We start from the raw sequence: 19,491 nt of genomic DNA, 5'->3' as shown, positions 1-19,491 counted from the left end.
AGTTAGCATGTATTTAAGTTGGTGCTGCTGCTAAAAACAATCAAAATTGATTATTTATGTCAATTTCCAACAAACACCCATTTAAATAAAGAGTATCGATAAAATAAATTTGACGTTTCAACTTTATAGCGATTTAATTTTACTGTTCAAAACGTTATAAAACAAATCATAACCTTTTCCATTTTTACATTTTGTAGTACAAATTCGTTTTCCGGCAATTTGTTAATTATGACAAACATGGGGAGCTATATAGTAATTTGTTCTTTTTTCTACTATTGAATCTATTATTTCTAACGGCATCATATGCATTAAGAAAGTAAGAACTGTTATTTGAAAATAAAAACCAGAAAATATCGAGTATAATTTCGTCTCAATAGTTTTAATATCGTCTAACAATTAATTAAAAGGTAAAGTTTGGCGTGATACTTAGATGGCATTGATTTAATAGTTATTGCGTATTACATAAGCATAATTTGATCACAAGTCAGTTATATATATTTCTAAAAATTAAAAAGGCATGATTAGAATGCTAAAATTGTTAAATATATTGTGCATTTTTTGTACAACCAAACCAATTTAAAACTCTAATCATATTATCTGAGTTGGTGATAATTTGACTAAGCTTACAACCTTTGTACGTATGATAGAAAACCTTAATAACAACTTATGCCAAACCGATTTTTCTTTAGTTCCAAACTTTAATCCTTTTATATAAATTGACAATTTCTGTTAAGCCGCTTTCAGTTAGATGGTTCATTTCCATCCTAAATCTCTTAATCATTCTGTTTTTAATTTTAGTTTTTTTTTTTAAATTAACATATACATTAAAAAATTATTACAATATTTTAAAGCTATAAAATCATCTTACTATATATTTTTAACAATTTTTCTATTATAAATTTAAAATACAAACTATATATTGTAAGAAACATTAAATATAGGATAATTTTTTTAAAAAATTACATCAAAAAATATTGGTGAATTACTGATAGATATTCATTTTTCCTCGAAATCAAACATATTGTTTCGAAATAAAATCACAATAAATAACTTTAAATAAAAACATAAAATTATTAATTTTATAAGATAAACTCGATTCCATCATTAATTACATATAAAAAAATTGCTACTAATTGTTATAAAAATAGTTTTTTTACAGCACGGTAATTTAGCAGTCAACCATAAAACAGACAAAAAAAGTTACACTTGATCTTAGTAACTAATTTTAATTTACCACTTCAAATTGATATTTATGAATATTACCAAAAATAGAAAAAAAACTATTAGATTAATGAACAAAAGTAACAATATTTAGATTAAAAATGAAAAAGAGAAAACATAGGCAGAGAAATTAAAGAGAAACGAAAAGACTCAAGCTCCCACTCTCTCTACTTTCTCTCTCATCCTCTGCTCTTCTTCTCCATTCACATAGCTTCAACTTTGCTGGTATCTTTTTTTCATTTTTTATTTAATTTATTTGAATGTGTTTATTTATTTATTTGTGAAATTAAATATTTTTCAATAGTTTAGTGATTGTTTGTAATTTTAAAAAGCAACTGTTACGTTTATGAATTACAATTAGAAATGAGGTTTTGTTTTATGCCCTACATTCTGTAAAATGCACTTATTAGTGCCTGTGATCTGATTATGATCCCTTATTTTGAATTTACAGTTATATTATTTTAATTGAGTTAGTAATTTTTGAAAGTGTGATCTTAATTGTTTTTGTGCTTGTTAATTATTACAGTTTTGTGGCAAGAGGATAAAGTTTCAAGTATTTTGCATCTCCTTGCATGTCAGAGCTAATTTATTAAGGGAAAGCAAAGTTGTAATGAGCTTGAATTCTGGTGATGGGAAGGTAATTGATTTTGTTAATTTGGGATTATGAGCTGGTGGAGAAGACATGGTATTGAATAGCTAGAAGGAGGGAGCTCTCTGGCACTTGCATTGTTCGGCTAGGTATTGTATATTTCTATTTACTATGTCTTTTCTCTCTATTTATGAATGCATGAGAAAAATCAAAATAATAATGGTATTGTTGCTTGTGTTAGTGTTTGTTGAATGCAAATTATTGATGTTATAATGTGGGGACTGGGGATAGTTTAATATACGAAGTGTATATGGTGGGATGAATGAACATATTGAATTTGGAGGATAGCACGGCTGCTTCATTTTCAGGGTTTGGTTCCTGTATGTGTAAATTCAATCTCTGATAATTGCATAACATTAGTTTCAAGAAAAATATGGATCAATTATCTATCTAATCCTGATTTTTTTGCTATGCAAATATGGACTAGCGACAACCTTTAGAAATTAGAATATGTAACTTTTTTCTTTGGTGATTTTTTTTATTATTGTCAGTGCCCACGTTCTTATCCAACTAGTGTTTCGAGTTGCTTTGAATCATCATCAGAATCTGTTTTTGTTGTTGTGGTACTATAATGCTGGGAACATAGTCCTACGGATTTTGTGGCTCATGTGCTTATTGTGAAATCGTTTATCAGCTGAATTTTTCACTTCACTATTGCAAATGGAATGTAGTGATGATTTTGCATGTGAATTTCATTGTTCTTTTGGGGTACCAAGTAACTTGAGATAGAAGCTAAACATGCTGCTCTGTGTAGATGTCAAAGTCTCCCTCCTTTCATGTGCGAGAGGAATCCTCCTCTACTTCCCCAACCAGGTTAGTATCCATATTAATGAAATAAGCTTGATTTTTTTCTTTTTTTGGATGGGTATTTCAAGCCATTAATTACTTATGTCTGTACATTGCCAGATAAACTGCCACAGCCTACACTAATGTAAAACAAATAACCAAAAACAGAGGCATGTAAATGCCATTTATAATTGAATGTCAAGATAATTATTTGCAGAAATACATTTAACCTGATGTTCTATAATGATAATTTGATATTGGGTATATTTTTCCATTTTTTACCAAGCTTAATAATTGTGCAAAAAATTAATACACTACTTCATCCAGGGGATCAAAGGGGATACCAGAAATGGATGACCCGGAAAATATAGTGGCTACAGTTGCTCGCTTTATTGAAAAGCTCCATGCTAGACATTCTTCACCACATGAGAAAGAACTTATCACAGCACGTTTGCTTAGTCTGGCCAAAGCTAAAAAAGAGGCTAGGGCAGTCATCGGTTCTCATGTCCAGGCAATGCCATTGTTTATATCCATACTCAGGAGCGGCACGCTTGGGGCAAAAGTCAATGTTGCTGGAAGTCTTAGCGTACTCTGCAAAGATGATGACTTACGACTAAAGGTCCTTCTTGGTGGTTGCATCCCGCCTCTACTCACACTTTTGAAGTCTGAATTGATTGATGCAAGGAAGGCAGCAGCTGAGGCAATATATGAAGTTTCATCTGGTGGGCTTTCAGATGACCATGTTGGTTTGAAGATATTCGTTACAGAAGGTGTAGTGCCAACCTTATGGGATCAGCTCAATCCACGGAAAAATCAGGACAAAGTGGTGGAGGGATTTGTCACGGGGTCCTTGAGAAACCTTTGTGGCGACAAAGATGATTATTGGAGAGCTACACTTGAGGCTGGAGGAGTAGATATCATTGTGAGTCTTCTGTCGTCAGATAATGCAGCTGCCCAGTCAAATGCAGCTTCTCTCTTGGCGCGGTTGATGCTGGCTTTTAGCGATAGTATACCTAAAGTGATTGATTCTGGAGCAATCAAAGCTTTGCTTCAGCTTGTGGGCCAAAACAATGATATTTCTATCCGTGCTAGTGCTGCTGAGGCTTTGGAGGTTCTATCTTCAAAGTCAGTAAAGGCTAAGAAAGCAGTTGTAGATGCAAATGGTATTCATGTGCTCATTGGGGCTGTGGTGGCTCCTTCTAAAGAATGCATGCAAGGAGAGTTTGCCCAGGCGCTACAGGGTCATTCAACACGAGCTTTAGCAAACATTTGTGGTGGTATGTCTGCTTTGATACTGTATCTTGGAGAACTAGCACAGTCCCCTCGCCTGTCTGAACCAATTGCTGATATAATTGGAACACTTGCCTATGCTTTGATGGTCTTTGAACAGGAGTCTGGTGCTGATGAGGAATCATTTGATGCAACAATAATAGAGGACATATTGGTATTGCTTTTGAAGCCCCGTGATACTAAACTGATTCAGGAGCGTATTCTTGAGGCAATGGCTAGCCTGTATGGAAATGTCCACTTGTCAAGATCACTTAATCATGCCGAAGCAAAGAAGGCTCTTATTGGACTTACAACAATGGCTGTTGGGGAAGTACATGAGTCTTCAATAATTTATTTAACCACTTTATGCCGTCCTGGAATAGGCATCTGGGAGGCCATTAAAATGAGAGAAGGAATTCAGTTGCTCATATCATTATTGGGTTTGTCCAGCGAGCAGCATCAAGAGTATGCTGTTTGGCTGCTAGCAATTTTGACTGACCAAGTTGATGACAGCAAGTGGGCTATCACTGCTGCTGGTGGAATTCCTCCATTGGTACAATTGTTAGAGACAGGATCTCAGAAGGCAAGGGAGGATGCAGCACATGTTCTCTGGAACTTGTGTTGTCATAGTGAAGATATCCGGGTCTGTGTTGAAACTGCTGGAGCAGTCCCAGCATTCTTATGGCTCCTTAAAAGTGGTGGATTAGAAGGTCAAGAAGCCTCCGCTAAGGCACTCAAAAAGCTTGTCCTAACAGCTGATGCTGCTACTATCAATCAGCTGTTAGCTCTGCTTCTTGGAGACTCCTCTGGCTCAAAGGCCCACATTATAAGAGTTCTAGGTCATGTACTTACAATGGCACCACTCAAGGATATTGTTCATAGGGGATCTGCTGCTAATAAAGCATTGAAATCTCTTATCCAGGTTCTCAATTCTTCTAATGAGGAAACTCAAGAGTATGCAGCTTCTGTTCTTGCTGATATATTCAGCACAAGACAGGATATTTGTGATAGTCTTGCAACTGATGAGATTCTAAATCCTTGCATGAAGCTTTTGACAGGTAATAATACTCAAGTTGTTGCAACGCAATTGGCTCGTGCATTGAGCGCCTTGTCTCGTCCGACCAAGACTAAAGCTACCAGCAAAATGCCTTATATTGCAGAAGGGGATGTCAAACCTCTAATAAGGTTGGCTAAGACTTCTTCCATTGATGCTGCTGAAACTGCAGTTGCTGCACTGGCTAATCTTCTCTCTAATCCCCAGATTGCCGCTGAAGCTCTAGCTGAAGATGTTGTTGCAGCATTGACAAGAGTCCTTGGGGAAGGAACTTCAGAAGGCAAGATGAATGCATCACGGGCTCTTCGTCATCTACTGAAGCATTTCCCAGTGCCTGATGTGCTCAAGGGAGACGCTCAGTGTCGTTTTACTATTCTTGCAATTCTTGATTCCTTGAATGCAATGGACTTGAATGGCACTGATACTGCCGATGTTTTAGAAGTAGTTGCACTCTTGGTCAGGACAAAACAGGGCGTGAATGTGGCTTCCCATCCTTGGACTGCCCTCACTGAAGTACCCTCTAGCTTAGAGTCTTTGGTTTACTGCCTGGCCGATGGGGCCCCTTTGCTGCAAGACAAGGCAATAGAAATTCTATCTCGGCTTTGTGGGGAACAGCCAGTAGTGCTAGGTGATCTGTTGATTGCAAGATCAAGATCGATTGGCTCTCTTGCTAATAGAATAATGAGCTCCTCCAGTTTAGAAGTGAGAGTTGGAGGAACTGCATTGTTCATATGTGCCGCAAAAGAACACAAAAAGATGGCAATGGATGCCCTTGATTTGTCAGGATACTCGAAGCCCCTCATACATGCGTTAGTGGATATGATGAAGCATAATTCTACCTGTTCATCTTTAGAAGTTGAAGTCAGAACTCCAAGAGGTTTCTTTGAAAGATCAGCCTTCCAGGAAGGTGATGAGTTCAATGTTCTTGATCCAGCCACTATTTTAGGAAGTACTGTTGTGCTGTGGTCACTGTCAATGATTTCTTCATTTCATGATAAGAACAAGCTTATTGTTATAGAAGCTGGTGGACTTGAAGCTCTATCGAACAAACTTTCAAGTTATACTTCTAATCCTCAGGTTTGACATCATAATCTTGCTGATTTTTTTGTGCTCTCAACTTCCCCTTTTCTTTTTGATATTTATCGTGGTAAATCGTCATAGTGCAATGTGAGTGGTAGTGTCGATGAGGGACTGAATGCTTATGCAGTCATGGAAAATATTATTAAACATATACTCCCTCCGTCCCAATAGAGTTGTCCACTTTGCCTTTATCACACAGTTTAAGAAAAACAATGATTGTGTATAGGTTTTATAAAATTTCACTTACTTTTCTTATAATACCCCTATTTAATATAGGGTCCACATGCAATTTACTTTCACTTTATTCATTAGTGGATTTTAAATAGGAGTAATATAGAAAAATTGAGTGTAAAAGTTAGTTACTTTTTGAAAGTGGACAAGAGTTTTGGGACAAAAAAATTTCTCAAAGTGGAAAACTCTATTGGGACGGAGGGAGTATTATTTATAAGTGAGAAGAAACCTCCCCCCCCCCCCGCCCTTTTTTTTCTGTGACGAGTGATTTTAATTGTAATTTTATAGTTAACAATAAAGGGGCCAAACTTAACTTCATGCTTCTGTTTTTTAAGAATACAGTCTTTTGTTTATTGCAGTTATCTGATTTTGTTTCCCCTCCATATATGGTTTAATTTGCGTGCATAGTGAGATTAAAACATATTTTTATTAGTATTTGGTGGCCAAGACAAACATTTTATTTCATTATTTATCAGGCAGAATATGAGGATACAGAAGGTATATGGATCAGTGCCTTGCTCCTGGCTATCTTATTCCAAGATGCAACAGTTGTGCAGTCTCCAACAACAATGAGGATCATACCTTCACTTGCTCATTTGCTAAGATCTGATGAAATGCTTGATAGACATTTTGCTGCTCAAGCAGTGGCTAGTCTTGTTTGCAGTGGAAACAAGGGAATAATTCTCGCAATTGCAAATTCAGGTGCTGTTGCTGGGTTGATAACACTAATTGGTTACAAAGATTCAGATATGCCAAACCTTGCTACATTATCAGAAGAGTTTTCTCTGTTGCAAAAACCTGGTCAAATTATTCTCCAACACCTTTTCGAAATTGAAGATGTAAGATTTGGCTCTACTGCTTCCAAATCTATTCCTTTACTGGTGGATCTCTTGAGACCAATCCCAGATAGACCAAGTGCCCCTCCAATTGCTGTCGAACTCTTAACTTGCATTGCTAATGGTAGTGATGCAAATAAATTAATCATGGCAGAAGCTGGAGCTCTGGATGCTTTAACAAGATACTTGTCTTTGAGTCCTAAGGATTCTACAGAGGCATCTATTGTTGAGCTGTTTATAATCCTATTCAGGAATCCTGAAATCATTAAATATGAAGCTTGCCTTAGTTCCTTGAATCAACTCATAGCAGTTCTTCATCTGGGGTCAAGAGATGCTAGATTAAGTTCTGCAAGGGCTCTTCATGAACTTTTTGAGTCTGAGAATGTCAGAGACTCTGAGTTAGCATGGCAGGCTGTTCCACCGTTGATTGACATGCTTAATGCTGCATCAGAGACTGAGCAAGAGGCTGCTCTTGTGGCCTTGATGAAGCTGACTTTTGAAAATACTTCAAAAGCAGTCCTATTCACTGATTTGGAAGGTGATCCACTTGAAACATTGTACAAAATATTATCTTCTTCATCTTCCTTGGAATTGAAGAGATATGCTGCACAGTTTTGCTTTATGTTGTTTAGTAATGCAAAATTTAGAGCAAATCCAATTGCCTTAGAGTGCATGCAGCCTCTTGTATCCCTTATGCAGTCTAATACGAGTTCGGTTGTGGAGGCTGGTGTTTGTGCTTTTGAGCGATTATTGGATGATGAACAGCTGGCGGAGCTTGCAGCAAGTTATGATAGTCTCGTGCATCTTCTTGTTGGCTTGGTTTCTGGGACAAATTATCGACTTATTGAGGGTAGCATCAGTGCTCTAATAAAGTTGGGAAAAGACAAGGCCCTGCGGAAATTAGATATGGTCAATGCAGGTATTATATATAAATGTCTTGTACTACTCCCTATTGCCCCTAGTTCATTATGCTCTGCAATTGCAGAATTGTTCCGCATTTTGACAAATAGTGGCGCAATCGCCAAAAGTTCAGATGCTGCAAACATAGTAGAACCCCTCTTTATGCTTTTGCTTCGCCAAGATTTTGGTTTGTGGGGACAGCATAGTGCACTACAGGCACTTGTAAATATTTTGGAGAAGCCACAAAGCCTCGTTACATTGAAACTTACTCCCAGCCAGGTCATTGAGCCTATGATCGCATTTATGGAATCTCCATCTCAAGCTATTCAGCAACTTGGCACAGAGTTGCTATCTCATCTTCTTGCCCAAGAACATTTTCAGCAAGATATCACAACAACAAATGCAGTCGTGCCACTTGTGCGGCTGGCAGGAATTGGAATATTGAACCTTCAACAAACAGCAATAAAGGCACTGGAACAGATTTCCATAAGCTGGCCAAAGGTGGTTGCTGATGTTGGAGGTATTTTTGAGCTTGCAAAAGTTATCATTCAAGATGCTCCTCAGCCGCCTCCTGAATTATGGGAAAATGCTGCTCTGGTTTTATCTAATGTCATGCGTTCTAATCCGGAGTACTACTTCAAGGTTCCTCTGTTGGTCCTAGTGAAAATGTTGCTCTCAACACATGATAACACTATTAAAGTGGCTCTTAATGCTTTAATTGTTCATGAAAAGACTGACGCTTCAAGTGCAGAGCAAATGGCTGAAGCTGGTGCTGTGGATGCTTTATTGGATTTGCTTAGATGTCATCAATGTGAAGAGTCATCTGGAAGATTGCTTGAAGCTTTATTTAATCATGTTAGGGTACGAGAGATGAAGGTTTCCAAATATGCTATTGCGCCTTTGTCACAGTATTTGTTAGACCCACTAACTAGATCAGAAACTTGCCGGCTACTTGTAGCACTGGCTATTGGAGATCTCTCTCAGCAGGAAGGACTTGCTAGGGCCAGTGATTCTGTTTCAGCATGCCGTGCCCTGATAAGCTTGCTTGAAGATCAGCCATCTGAAGAGATGACAATGGTAGCAGTTTGTGCATTGCAGAATTTTGTCATGCACAGTCGGACTAATAGGAGAGCTGTTGCAGAATCAGGTGGCATTTTAATAGTTCAGGAACTATTGTTGTCTCAGAGTGCCGACGTTGCTTGCCAAGCAGCCATGCTGATCAGATTTCTATTTTCTAACCACACACTCCAAAAATATGTGTCAGATGAGCTTATCAGATCTTTGACAGGTGAGTCTAATGCATGTTTCCATATTTTGACATTATTGAGTTTGCTCGTCACTTAAAGTTTTAGTGAGGGGTTTTGAACTTTTATCTCTTAGCTAAATCAAAATGAGCAATACGAAGATGTCAAATTATAAAGGAAAAATTACACCAATGGTGTCTAAACTTTTTAAGTATGCTATTTTAGTATCCAGACTTTAATTCCTTTGAAATTGGTGTTTCAACTTTTTAAAAATATATCAATAAGTGTTTTTTACCATTTTCAGGTCATCGGTGTATTAAAAAGATAAAAGTAAGACCCATACTTGCTTTAAATTTTATTATCATATCAGCAAAATAATAATAATGATTTGTGTAAATGATACATTTTCCTATGTAACATAGAAATAGCAAACCATGTTAGCAAATTATTATTTTTTAGCCTTATCGATAGTCTGATGATCAAAAAATGGTTAAAAGTACTCATTTGATAAATTTTTTAAAAGTTAAAACACTAATTTAAAAGTAATAAAAGTTAAGATATTAAAATAGAAGATTTTAAAAAGTTTAGGCACCATTGGTATAGTTTATCCAATTAAAGATGACATGATGACATATATGGTTCCACCAGCTTTTAGTAGATGTGCATAAATTATAGTTTTTCAGCCAGGATTTGAAATCCATGCTCAAACGAGTACTCATCCAGATTCAGTATCTTACTCAACCTGACAGATGTGTAATCATACTTTTTTATGGTTTGTTTGTTATCTTCTATAGTCAAAATAAAGGGAACCTCGTCTTATGTTTTTCAGCTGCACTTGAGAGAGAGTTGTGGTGTTTAGCAACCATCAATGTACAAGTTCTGAGAACCTTGAATGTCATATTTACCAACTTCCCTAAGCTCCATGCATCGGAAGCAGCTACCTTATGTATTCCCTACTTAATAAATGTACTCAAGTCCGGTGGAGAGGTTGCTCAGGAGTCTGTATTGGACACCCTATGCTTGTTAAAGCAGTCGTGGTCTGCCATGGCAATAGAGATTGCAAAATCTCAAGCAATGGTTGCAGCTGAAGCTATTCCTATTCTGCAAGAACTGATGAAGACCTGTCCGCCGAGTTTCCATGAAAGAGCAGGCCTCTTGTTGCATTGCTTACCCGGATGTTTAACTGTTACAATTAAGCGTGGGAACAACCTTAAACAGGCAATGGGAAAAACAAACGCCTTCTGTAGATTGACAATTGGCAATGGTCCTCCTCGGCAAACCAAGGTAAGAGGTTTTTTTCTTATGTGCATGTATTTCAGACGCATATATTGTAATGATGAGCATGTAATTTGATAGGTGGTGAGCCACAGTATATCTCCAGAATGGAAAGAAGGGTTCACATGGGCTTTTGATGTAGCACCTAAGGGACAAAAGCTTCACATAATTTGCAAAAGTAAAAATACATTCGGCAAAGTGAGTACTATTTGAATTGCATTTCTGTTGCAACATTGACAATTAATTCTACCTATTCACTGCATCTTTGTCTAGAGACTTAGTGATCAACTGGTTTAGTAGTTTTCAGATTTCTTATGAATGGGATATTTCTTTTGCAGTCAACTTTGGGCAGATTGATCATCCAAATTGATAAAGTCGTGACTGAAGGAGTATACAGCGGGTTATTCAGCCTCAATCATGACAGTAACAGAGATGGCACGTCCAGAACCCTTGAAATTGAAATTACTTGGACTAACAGGACGCCAGAATGATACCTGAATCAGGAAATAGGTAAAGCAGTCCTTGATATTTATTTCATCAGTATGGGAAGCAGTAAGCTTGTCATGCTTAAGAATATACATGTTTCAAACATGCTGCTGTCCCTGGTATGTAAAGTATAGAATGTTCATGAATTTACAGTCGAGGGTAATTCCCACGGCATAGGAAAAAAGTAAAAAAGTGTTTAGTTGATGTACAGGTCAGTTTGTTGACATTTGCAATTTAAAAAATATCATAGAGTAATAGCATTGAGAAAAATATTGAAATGCTGTAACAGGTGTCTTCATCGCATCTCACTTGGTCACGGAAACTTATAATGATTATGTTAAATCTCTTTATCACAACATAAAAAACCAATTCTGATACAGAAATTAATTCATTGATAAAAAAATTAACCAAATATAATCGAAATAAAGTGGTTAAGTCGATTTAACCAAATTTTAGCTGACCCCTAATGAATACTTGCCATGTGATATTCCATCGTGCTTGCCATCTAAGTTTGGAACAAAAAATTAGCAAAATATAGGGGAAAATTCAAGCAGCCAATAACTTAAGGTTTTAGCTTCAAAACTTTACTTTTGTAAACACGGATGACTTTATCACTGCACAACCAGACTGCAAACTGTCTCATTCTCTAATAATTTAGAAGCAATACATCAGGCAAAAGCAGAATATTTAAACTACTTTGCTGCAGCAACCAACGCAGATCTAGCCTGCGTAAAAGAAGAAATAAGCGATCCAAGTTGCAACTTATCATTGCAACTAAAACTCAATCTGTACCTGCAAAAAGAAAAAGCCATGGATTAATGTCAACCATGAGTCACAGCACAAGCAAATACCCTAATGTCAACTACAAATGCAAAATAAAGCAATTAGCATAACCGTTGCAAATGCAAAATAAAGCAAGAGAAGTCATGAACACATACTCTATGTCAGCCATGTCATTTATCAACTGAACTCTAACATTTGATGGTATCTTGATCTTGAAAACAAACCTGTCCAAATATTTCAGTTAGGACCAATCAGAATAATTGAGTAGAAACCTGATGGTACAATTAAGCAGGGATATTTCAACATGCAAATGTCAAATGGTACCCAAAAATATAGTACATGGTACTCACATTGTCACTTCTCTTATAATATCCACCAGTGCCAATCCTTTCTTTGTCCTCATTTCAGAAATTCCTAAAAGGGATTAAATACAGATATATAAATAAAAGAAGCCAATTCTAATATGTACGTTATACCTAATGAAACAAACATATTATATGCAGAATAGATTGTTGTATACTTTTGAAGCTTTCTGCAAATGGTTCATTTAGAAGCCAGTAAGATATTTGTTCAATGTCAATAGGCAATGGATTTCCGGTGCACAGATACACGGCTTCTTCTGTAATCTGCTGAGAAGCCATGTGTGTCGACTGCACACATCACGAAAAAAAAATTAAAGACCTCATTTGCATTCACTAACACAAAAGGGACAACTGGAACAAGAATTACTTTATCCTTTTCTTTTAATAATCAAAAATAAAATCTCATATTCAAAACATTATTTTCTGCTGAGTAGTTGACTTAGACAACATAAACAGGATAAAACTACATGTACTTAGCACCAAAAAAATTACCCTCTTATTAAGTACGTATTAAAGCAAAAAAAAACATGTATGCAAATAAAGAAATATGAAAGCAAATTGTTATAGAACCTGTAAGATGTTCAAAGCCTTCCTCATATCACCATTGCTAAGCCGTACAACTGCTGCTAAGCCAGATGCAGGTACATCAAGCCTAATCCGGGACCGCAATTTTAACAGGTATTATTACATATTTAAAAGAAGAAGCGAATTAGGCAATTATTGATATAGCACCTATTGTAATGACATTGCGTTCTTTCCTAGTTTCAAAATACCGCAAAGTGCAAACAGTCATCACTTCTTAGAAGCGAGCTACTATTCTTTTTCCTGTATAAACTCAGAAGAATTCCTTATGCTTCACTTCCATTCTACTAATTGATTCAAATTAAAATCTAAGTGGCCCGAAGACGAACCCAATTCTTTTATTAAAATAACGACGTACTATAAAATCTAAATACACCTCAGGACCCAAAAAAGAAGAAGGGGAATTACCCAGTTGACAAGGTAAAAATCCATAAAAATGAAAACAACATATAGAGTACTTACCCTTCAGACTCTATAACATGTTTCAGTCGGTCAGCAACATGTATGGGATCAAGAGGAGCAAATCGAAATCGAGTACATCTAGATTGCAGTGCCGGAATAATCTTGTTCACATGATTACAGATAAGCGCAAAACGTGTGTTCTTAGTGTATTTCTCAATCACTACAGCAGAAGGAATTACAAGTAACATGAGTCCACAAAAATATCTACAACATGGGCGGGAACAAGAAAAAAAGGAACAAAAATAAACAGTACCTCTACGCAAAGCAAATTGTGCATCTTTTGTCATGGCATCTGCCTCATCTAGTAAAACCAACTTTACAGACAACTTCGCACTGCAAACATTAACCCTTTTGTTAATCAGCCATAACAATGAAGAACCAAATGAACAGTAATGTCCTTTCCAAAACCCACGATCCATTGTTGCATTCAGAAATTTCTCTAAACTAACCTTAAACATACAGCAGATTTGAGTCATAGAAAAGCAGCACAACAAAGAAATCAAGTATCTAAAAAGAAAAAGATTACCCAAAAGAAAAGCTTTGGGTGCTAGCAAAATCTTGAATTTGCTGTCTAACAACATCAATTCCTCTATCGTCGGATGCATTTAGCTCCAGTATCATATTATGGAATTGAGCTCCATAGAGTTTACGCGCCATGGCAAGAATGGTAGAAGTTTTTCCAGTACCGGGAGGTCCATAAAGTAACAAATGTGGCAATCTCTTTTCACTCGTAAGCCTATCAACTAATCAATCAACAAAATAAAAACACACATGTCACCACAAATGCATAACAATTCTATATTTTCTTAACACAACTGCTTGTAACTGAGACTAAATTATACAAATTTAATGAAATGAAACAGTTACAGTAAAAAAATTCATGAAAGAATTTGAATTAATTACAAGCATAGCAAGCACAGTGAAAAGAAAAACCCTAACAGAAGACAGAAAAAATGATAATTACTGGTATCGACAATGTCGCGATGAGCAGCCACGTCGGCAAGTGACTGAGGGCGATACTTCTCAACCCAAGGAGTCGCTCTAGTATCTGGTGACGGTGCGCTTGCTTCTACGACGACGTTTTTGCCCTTGTTTAGTTTGGATAAATGATTCTGGTTCTCATCGTCGTCGATATCCATAACCATTACTACGTCGGTCATCTTTTTCTTCTGCTTCTCTTTCAAACTTTGTGTCTCTGCTTAGCTTCGGGTCTGTACCGGAGAAGGAAGTTCCTCTGCAAAATTGCCGATGTTAATGGCGCCAATCCGGTTTTGAGTCGGGTCTTTGCAGAAGGCTGGATCCGAATTACTAAGCCCATACTACGATTATTGGCCCATTTTGTCTGCCTAATTTAAGGGCTTTTTATATGAAATACAGGAAATCGGCCACTCTTTTCTTTGAGAAGATAACAAAAATATTCAAAAAATGAAAGAAAATAACAAAAATGCTAAGTTTGTTGAAATATTACATGAGCACCTCAAAAAGCTGAAACTTTACATTTAATACCTTCCCAATGAGGATGCAACACATGGCACACACAAAACAAGTCAAAAAAAGTCAAAAACGCGTCAGAATAGGTCAAAAACGCGTCAGAAGCGCGTCTGACATGTGTCTGCCACGCGCATCAGAGCTGTGCACCAATCACGCGTTACTTTGTCAAAACTATTCAAACATGTATCATTTATGTATCTATTATGTATCAGATATGTATCAAAGACATATTTGATTATTATTTTTTCATTTTTCTTTAACAAAAATAAATAAATAAATAAATAAATATATTATTAATATGTATTATTTATGTGTCTCGAAGGTGTATGTATAATATATTTTAAATTAAAAGATATATGTATCATATATTTTAATTAAAATTCACGCATTACATAAATTATGTTACAAAAAGCGTATTCATAAAAAATGTTCTTCCTACATGTTTGATGCGTGCCTTGTTCTTTTATTAATTATGAATATATATATATATATTCATACACACACTCTCATATATATGTATTAATAATGTGTCTTTAATGTGTATGTATAACATATTTAAATTAAAGCTACATGTATGATATATTTTAATTAAAATTTACGCATCAATAACATTTTAATTTGTTACTCGATATAAACATCTTTATAATTTGGTTGCATTTTTTTAACTTAGTTTTCTAACATTTAAAAATTATGTGTATCTTGTATGTATGTACAAGATATTTCTAACATATTTTAAGCATTATTGTTTCCGATATATCTATCAAAATATATGACGTGTATCTGAAATGTATTTATAACATATATCATATTAAAAAAATATGTGTTCTATATATATATAAATATGTATCCTATATATATGTATATATATAAAAAAAATTAAATATTAGAGATTTATCTAACAAATACAAGTAAGAAACATGTCAAAATACATTTAATTAATTAATATATATTTAAAATGTATACATTTGAACTGTTTTTTGCTATGTATAATTTATATATTAAATAGAAAAACACAAATACATCCAAGATACATTTCAGATACGTCATATATACATCTCAATTTTTCAAGGTGTAACTGAATAAACTTAGTTTTTAAATTCATAAAATGACCGAGAAAAAAATGATGCTAAAAAGTTATAACTATCGTTCAGATAAGCATTTCCTTATATTTTCAATTATTGTAAACCATATACCAATAGTTACTTTACAATTATAATGATTCACTAGTTTAAAAATCGATCGATGTATCTACAATATATCAACGATGTATCGGTAATGTATTATTGATATATGTGTGATATATCTGTAATGTATCTACAATGTATCGGTGGTACATTGTATTTGAGCTGTTTCTAACATGCATTTGATATGTATAACATATGTATCTGATATGTATTCAAGATGTATCTCGAACACAGTCACATACTATTAGTGGAATTTATTGAAAAACTATATCTTAGACATGATAAATCTTAAATACATAAATAATACATTTCTTTCTTATTTGCAATGCTATCATATTTTCTAAATAAATATACTTCCATTTTTATAAAAACAAAGAAATTGAATTAAACTCTATCGAATTATACACTTCCAGCAAATGGATTGAATGACGAGGTTGATGAGTTTTGGTTGCAAAAAATTTTCTCGGCCATTTTATGAATAACCTACAAAATATAATTTAATATACTATGAATACAAGTATATAGATTTAATTAACTATAGAGATAAAATTCAAAATACAACAAAAATTACTTAAAATTTGAGGTGGTTTAATTTTAAAAAAGGAAAAGATTAGAAATTGCTAAAACTACTAGTGTTTAATTGAAGATTTAAATTTAATTTTAAAAATATAGAAATAAAAATATTTAGATTAAACAATTAGAAAAATTTGTCCAGCTAAGAATTTCTCTTTATTGAATTAGGTTGAAAGACTTGGTAAAATCTGTACTTTTCTGTCAATTAAAATAAATAAAGGGGCCTTTTGGTCCTTTTTTATTAAATGAAAGGTCAAAACGTCATCACATTTGACAAAAGATCAATGGTTTGTCGTTCTTTTATAGTTAATCCATCTTCCTTAAGATCTCATCTCAGATGACTTATTCATCATAATCGACTAATTAAGTATCATATATATAAAATAATAAAATAACTTGAAAAAGTTTTAAATCTTAAAATACCTAAATCAAAGTTATGCAAAATATAATAAAATGAAGTTATCTTTATAGTTTTAATAAATTCTCCAATCACTACTTGTTTTTCATCCTTGCCGGCAGAAACAATCAAACTACAATTTTTTTTCCAAAGCACTGATCTCTAGTGTCTTACCCTTCATCTTAGAATTTGAATTTGTTTTTGTCATCGACATCACCATTTTCACTTCCTTTTTTTACTAATTTAACACCCTAAATTTTTAATTTTTTCCCGATCGACAATTGGAGTTAATCTAATAGAGACAACCATTGCATATTTTATATATTACTCTAGAAGTTTTTTTAAAAAGAAATCGTAATAAAAATAAATGAAATGATAAAAATGTGAAACTGTGGCTAGAAATTAAAAAGTAAATCAAACCGATAGCGATGAAGTTTTTTAAAAGAAATCCGAAATTTTGAAAGGTTAGTAATGACCTTTAATGAAAGAAAGAAGAAAATGGTGACAGGTAAGGCAAAAAAGAAAAAGCATCTACATGTGTTGATTTTTTAAGGAAAAAAATTAAATCAAACAAACACGTGAAGGGTAATGATGCATCAGATAAACATGTAAACATATCTTATTATTAGCTAATAAATGTAAACCAAAAGTTAGCACTAATGTAAGAAAATTAAAAAGTTAGCATTTGTGTAAAAAAAGCCCGTGTTTAGCATAATTATGTAATTTTCTCCTTTTCTTTTATACAGCCCAATCCAAATCTTTACTTTACCTACCACATTTCCTTACTTTAATAACTTCTACTTTAAATTCTTGTCTTTTATATGATTTTTCTTCTTCTACACGATTTCTTTTGAGCTGTGAAAGAAAATTTTCACGATTTCTGCTTCTTCGCTTCCGCCGTTTCGCCTCCGCCGTTCCGCCGCCTCCGCCTTCGCCGTTCCGCCTTCGTCGTTTTGCCTCCGCCTTCGTCGTTTCGCCTCCGACGTTTCGCCTCCATCGTTCTGCCTTTCTCTCGCCGCGCCATCTTTCTTTTATCTTTTTAATTTTAGATCTGAATTTTTTTTTCATTTTCAGATCTGTAATTTGTTTATCTTTTACTATTTATCCACCATTAAACATGTATAAAGAGTATCTTTAAAGAATCTAATACTTATTTCATGTTATATAGAATAATTTTGTGATTTTATATAATAAAATTCTGTTATTTCTGCATTTTTTTGCATTTCTGTGTTTTTTTCTGCAGAACGATTTGTTGATGATGATTGATTGCTGAATTATTATAATGTTACAGTGTTGTTGATTTTATGTTGATATTATGTTGATATCAACTGATTGTTTTTATTTCAACATTGACAAATAAGATAATATTGTCTGTGAAATAAACTTTTAATATTTTGTGAACTATTGTGTTGGTGTATATTTAATATATTTTTATTTTTATATGTAAGAATCATTTTATTTTTTCATTTGAATTATTGTTGTTGTTTTTTCATATTATTTTGATTGCTTACTCTGATAATTTCTTTATCTGATTCATTTATTTTAAATATTTTGTACCTTTATTGTTCTTTAGTAGTATTACTACTATCATATTAACAAGTTATCAACATAATGTCAACACGATATCAACAATTAATGCTAATTTTGTCAAGATATTTGTAAAATGAGAACATTGATTGATTTAAGTCATAAACAATCAACATATTATCAAAAGCATTTCAACAACTCATCAACACAACAAATTAAGACTAAACTTTATTTTTCTTTCAATAATTGAAAAATCAACATGTTATCAACATTATGTCAACAACGTGTCAACATAAAATTGAATATGAAAAAGAGTTGAAATACTTATCAACATAATGTTAACAATAAATCAACAACAAATCAACAACATGTCAACATAAAATTTAGTATGAAAAAAAATTGAAATACTTATCAACATAATGTCAACAATAAATCAACAACGAATCAACATAAAAAATAAAATAGAACATATAGTTTTAAAAAACGGTGACAATTGATAAAATATCAACAAGAAATCAACAACATGTCAACATGATAATGCTAACATATCATTATCTAATTTCAGTTAAGTTTTATTTTTTTTAATTTATTTCACGGTCAAAATTATCTAATTTACCAATATTTTTCTAGAATAAAATTTTTTAATGTTAAAATCAAACAATTACCAGCTGATTATCAACACAAAATCAACATAAAATCAACAACACTGTAACATTATAATTATTCAGTAATAAACCATCATCAACAAATTGTGTTGCAGAATAAAAAACACAGAAATACAACCAAACACAAAAAATGCAGAAATAACAAAAAATTATTTTATTAAACCACAAATTTATTTTACATAACATATAATTAACATTCTATTCTCTAAATATAATCTTCATACATGTTTAATGGTGAAAAAACAGTATAAAATTTGTAGATCTGAAAATAAAAAAGAAAAAGAAAAAGAAGAACAATGAATAAATTGTAGATCTGAAATCAAAATTGATGACGACGACGATCATAGGAGATGATAGCGTTGGCGGAGACGATGATGAGAATGATGATAGAGGAGCGGAGGAACAGAGGACATAGCGGCTGAAAACGATGGAGC

At 33.8% G+C, this 19,491-nt stretch overlaps 2 protein-coding genes across 2 annotated transcripts; one reads left to right on the top strand and one right to left on the bottom strand.

Moving 5' to 3' along the window:
• The first annotated feature begins 1,324 nt into the window (after nt 1-1,324).
• On the top strand, nt 1,325-11,317 carry LOC126665090 (protein CELLULOSE SYNTHASE INTERACTIVE 3). The gene is made up of 8 exons (XM_050357788.2): nt 1,325-1,446; nt 1,748-1,959; nt 2,625-2,683; nt 2,984-6,056; nt 6,767-9,314; nt 10,100-10,554; nt 10,627-10,743; nt 10,884-11,317. The coding sequence occupies exons 3-8, from the start codon at nt 2,625-2,627 to the stop codon at nt 11,034-11,036; spliced, it is 6,405 nt and encodes a 2,134-aa protein (XP_050213745.1). The 5' UTR covers nt 1,325-1,446; nt 1,748-1,959; the 3' UTR covers nt 11,037-11,317.
• Nucleotides 11,318-11,566: 249 nt separating this feature from the next.
• LOC126665091 (replication factor C subunit 3) lies at nt 11,567-14,493 on the bottom strand. The gene is made up of 9 exons (XM_050357789.2): nt 14,185-14,493; nt 13,747-13,963; nt 13,474-13,553; nt 13,221-13,380; nt 12,747-12,828; nt 12,335-12,464; nt 12,165-12,228; nt 11,970-12,038; nt 11,567-11,823 (listed from the first exon to the last, which is right to left on the bottom strand). The coding sequence occupies exons 1-9, from the start codon at nt 14,378-14,380 to the stop codon at nt 11,724-11,726; spliced, it is 1,098 nt and encodes a 365-aa protein (XP_050213746.1). The 5' UTR covers nt 14,381-14,493; the 3' UTR covers nt 11,567-11,723.
• Nucleotides 14,494-19,491: the final 4,998 nt, after the last annotated feature.

The sequence above is a fragment of the Mercurialis annua genome, linkage group LG1-X (genome assembly GCF_937616625.2).
Source record: "Mercurialis annua linkage group LG1-X, ddMerAnnu1.2, whole genome shotgun sequence".
Taxonomy (NCBI): domain Eukaryota; kingdom Viridiplantae; phylum Streptophyta; class Magnoliopsida; order Malpighiales; family Euphorbiaceae; genus Mercurialis; species Mercurialis annua.
Note: the sequence above shows the minus strand (reverse complement) of the source record. Positions and strands in the feature narration are given on the sequence as shown.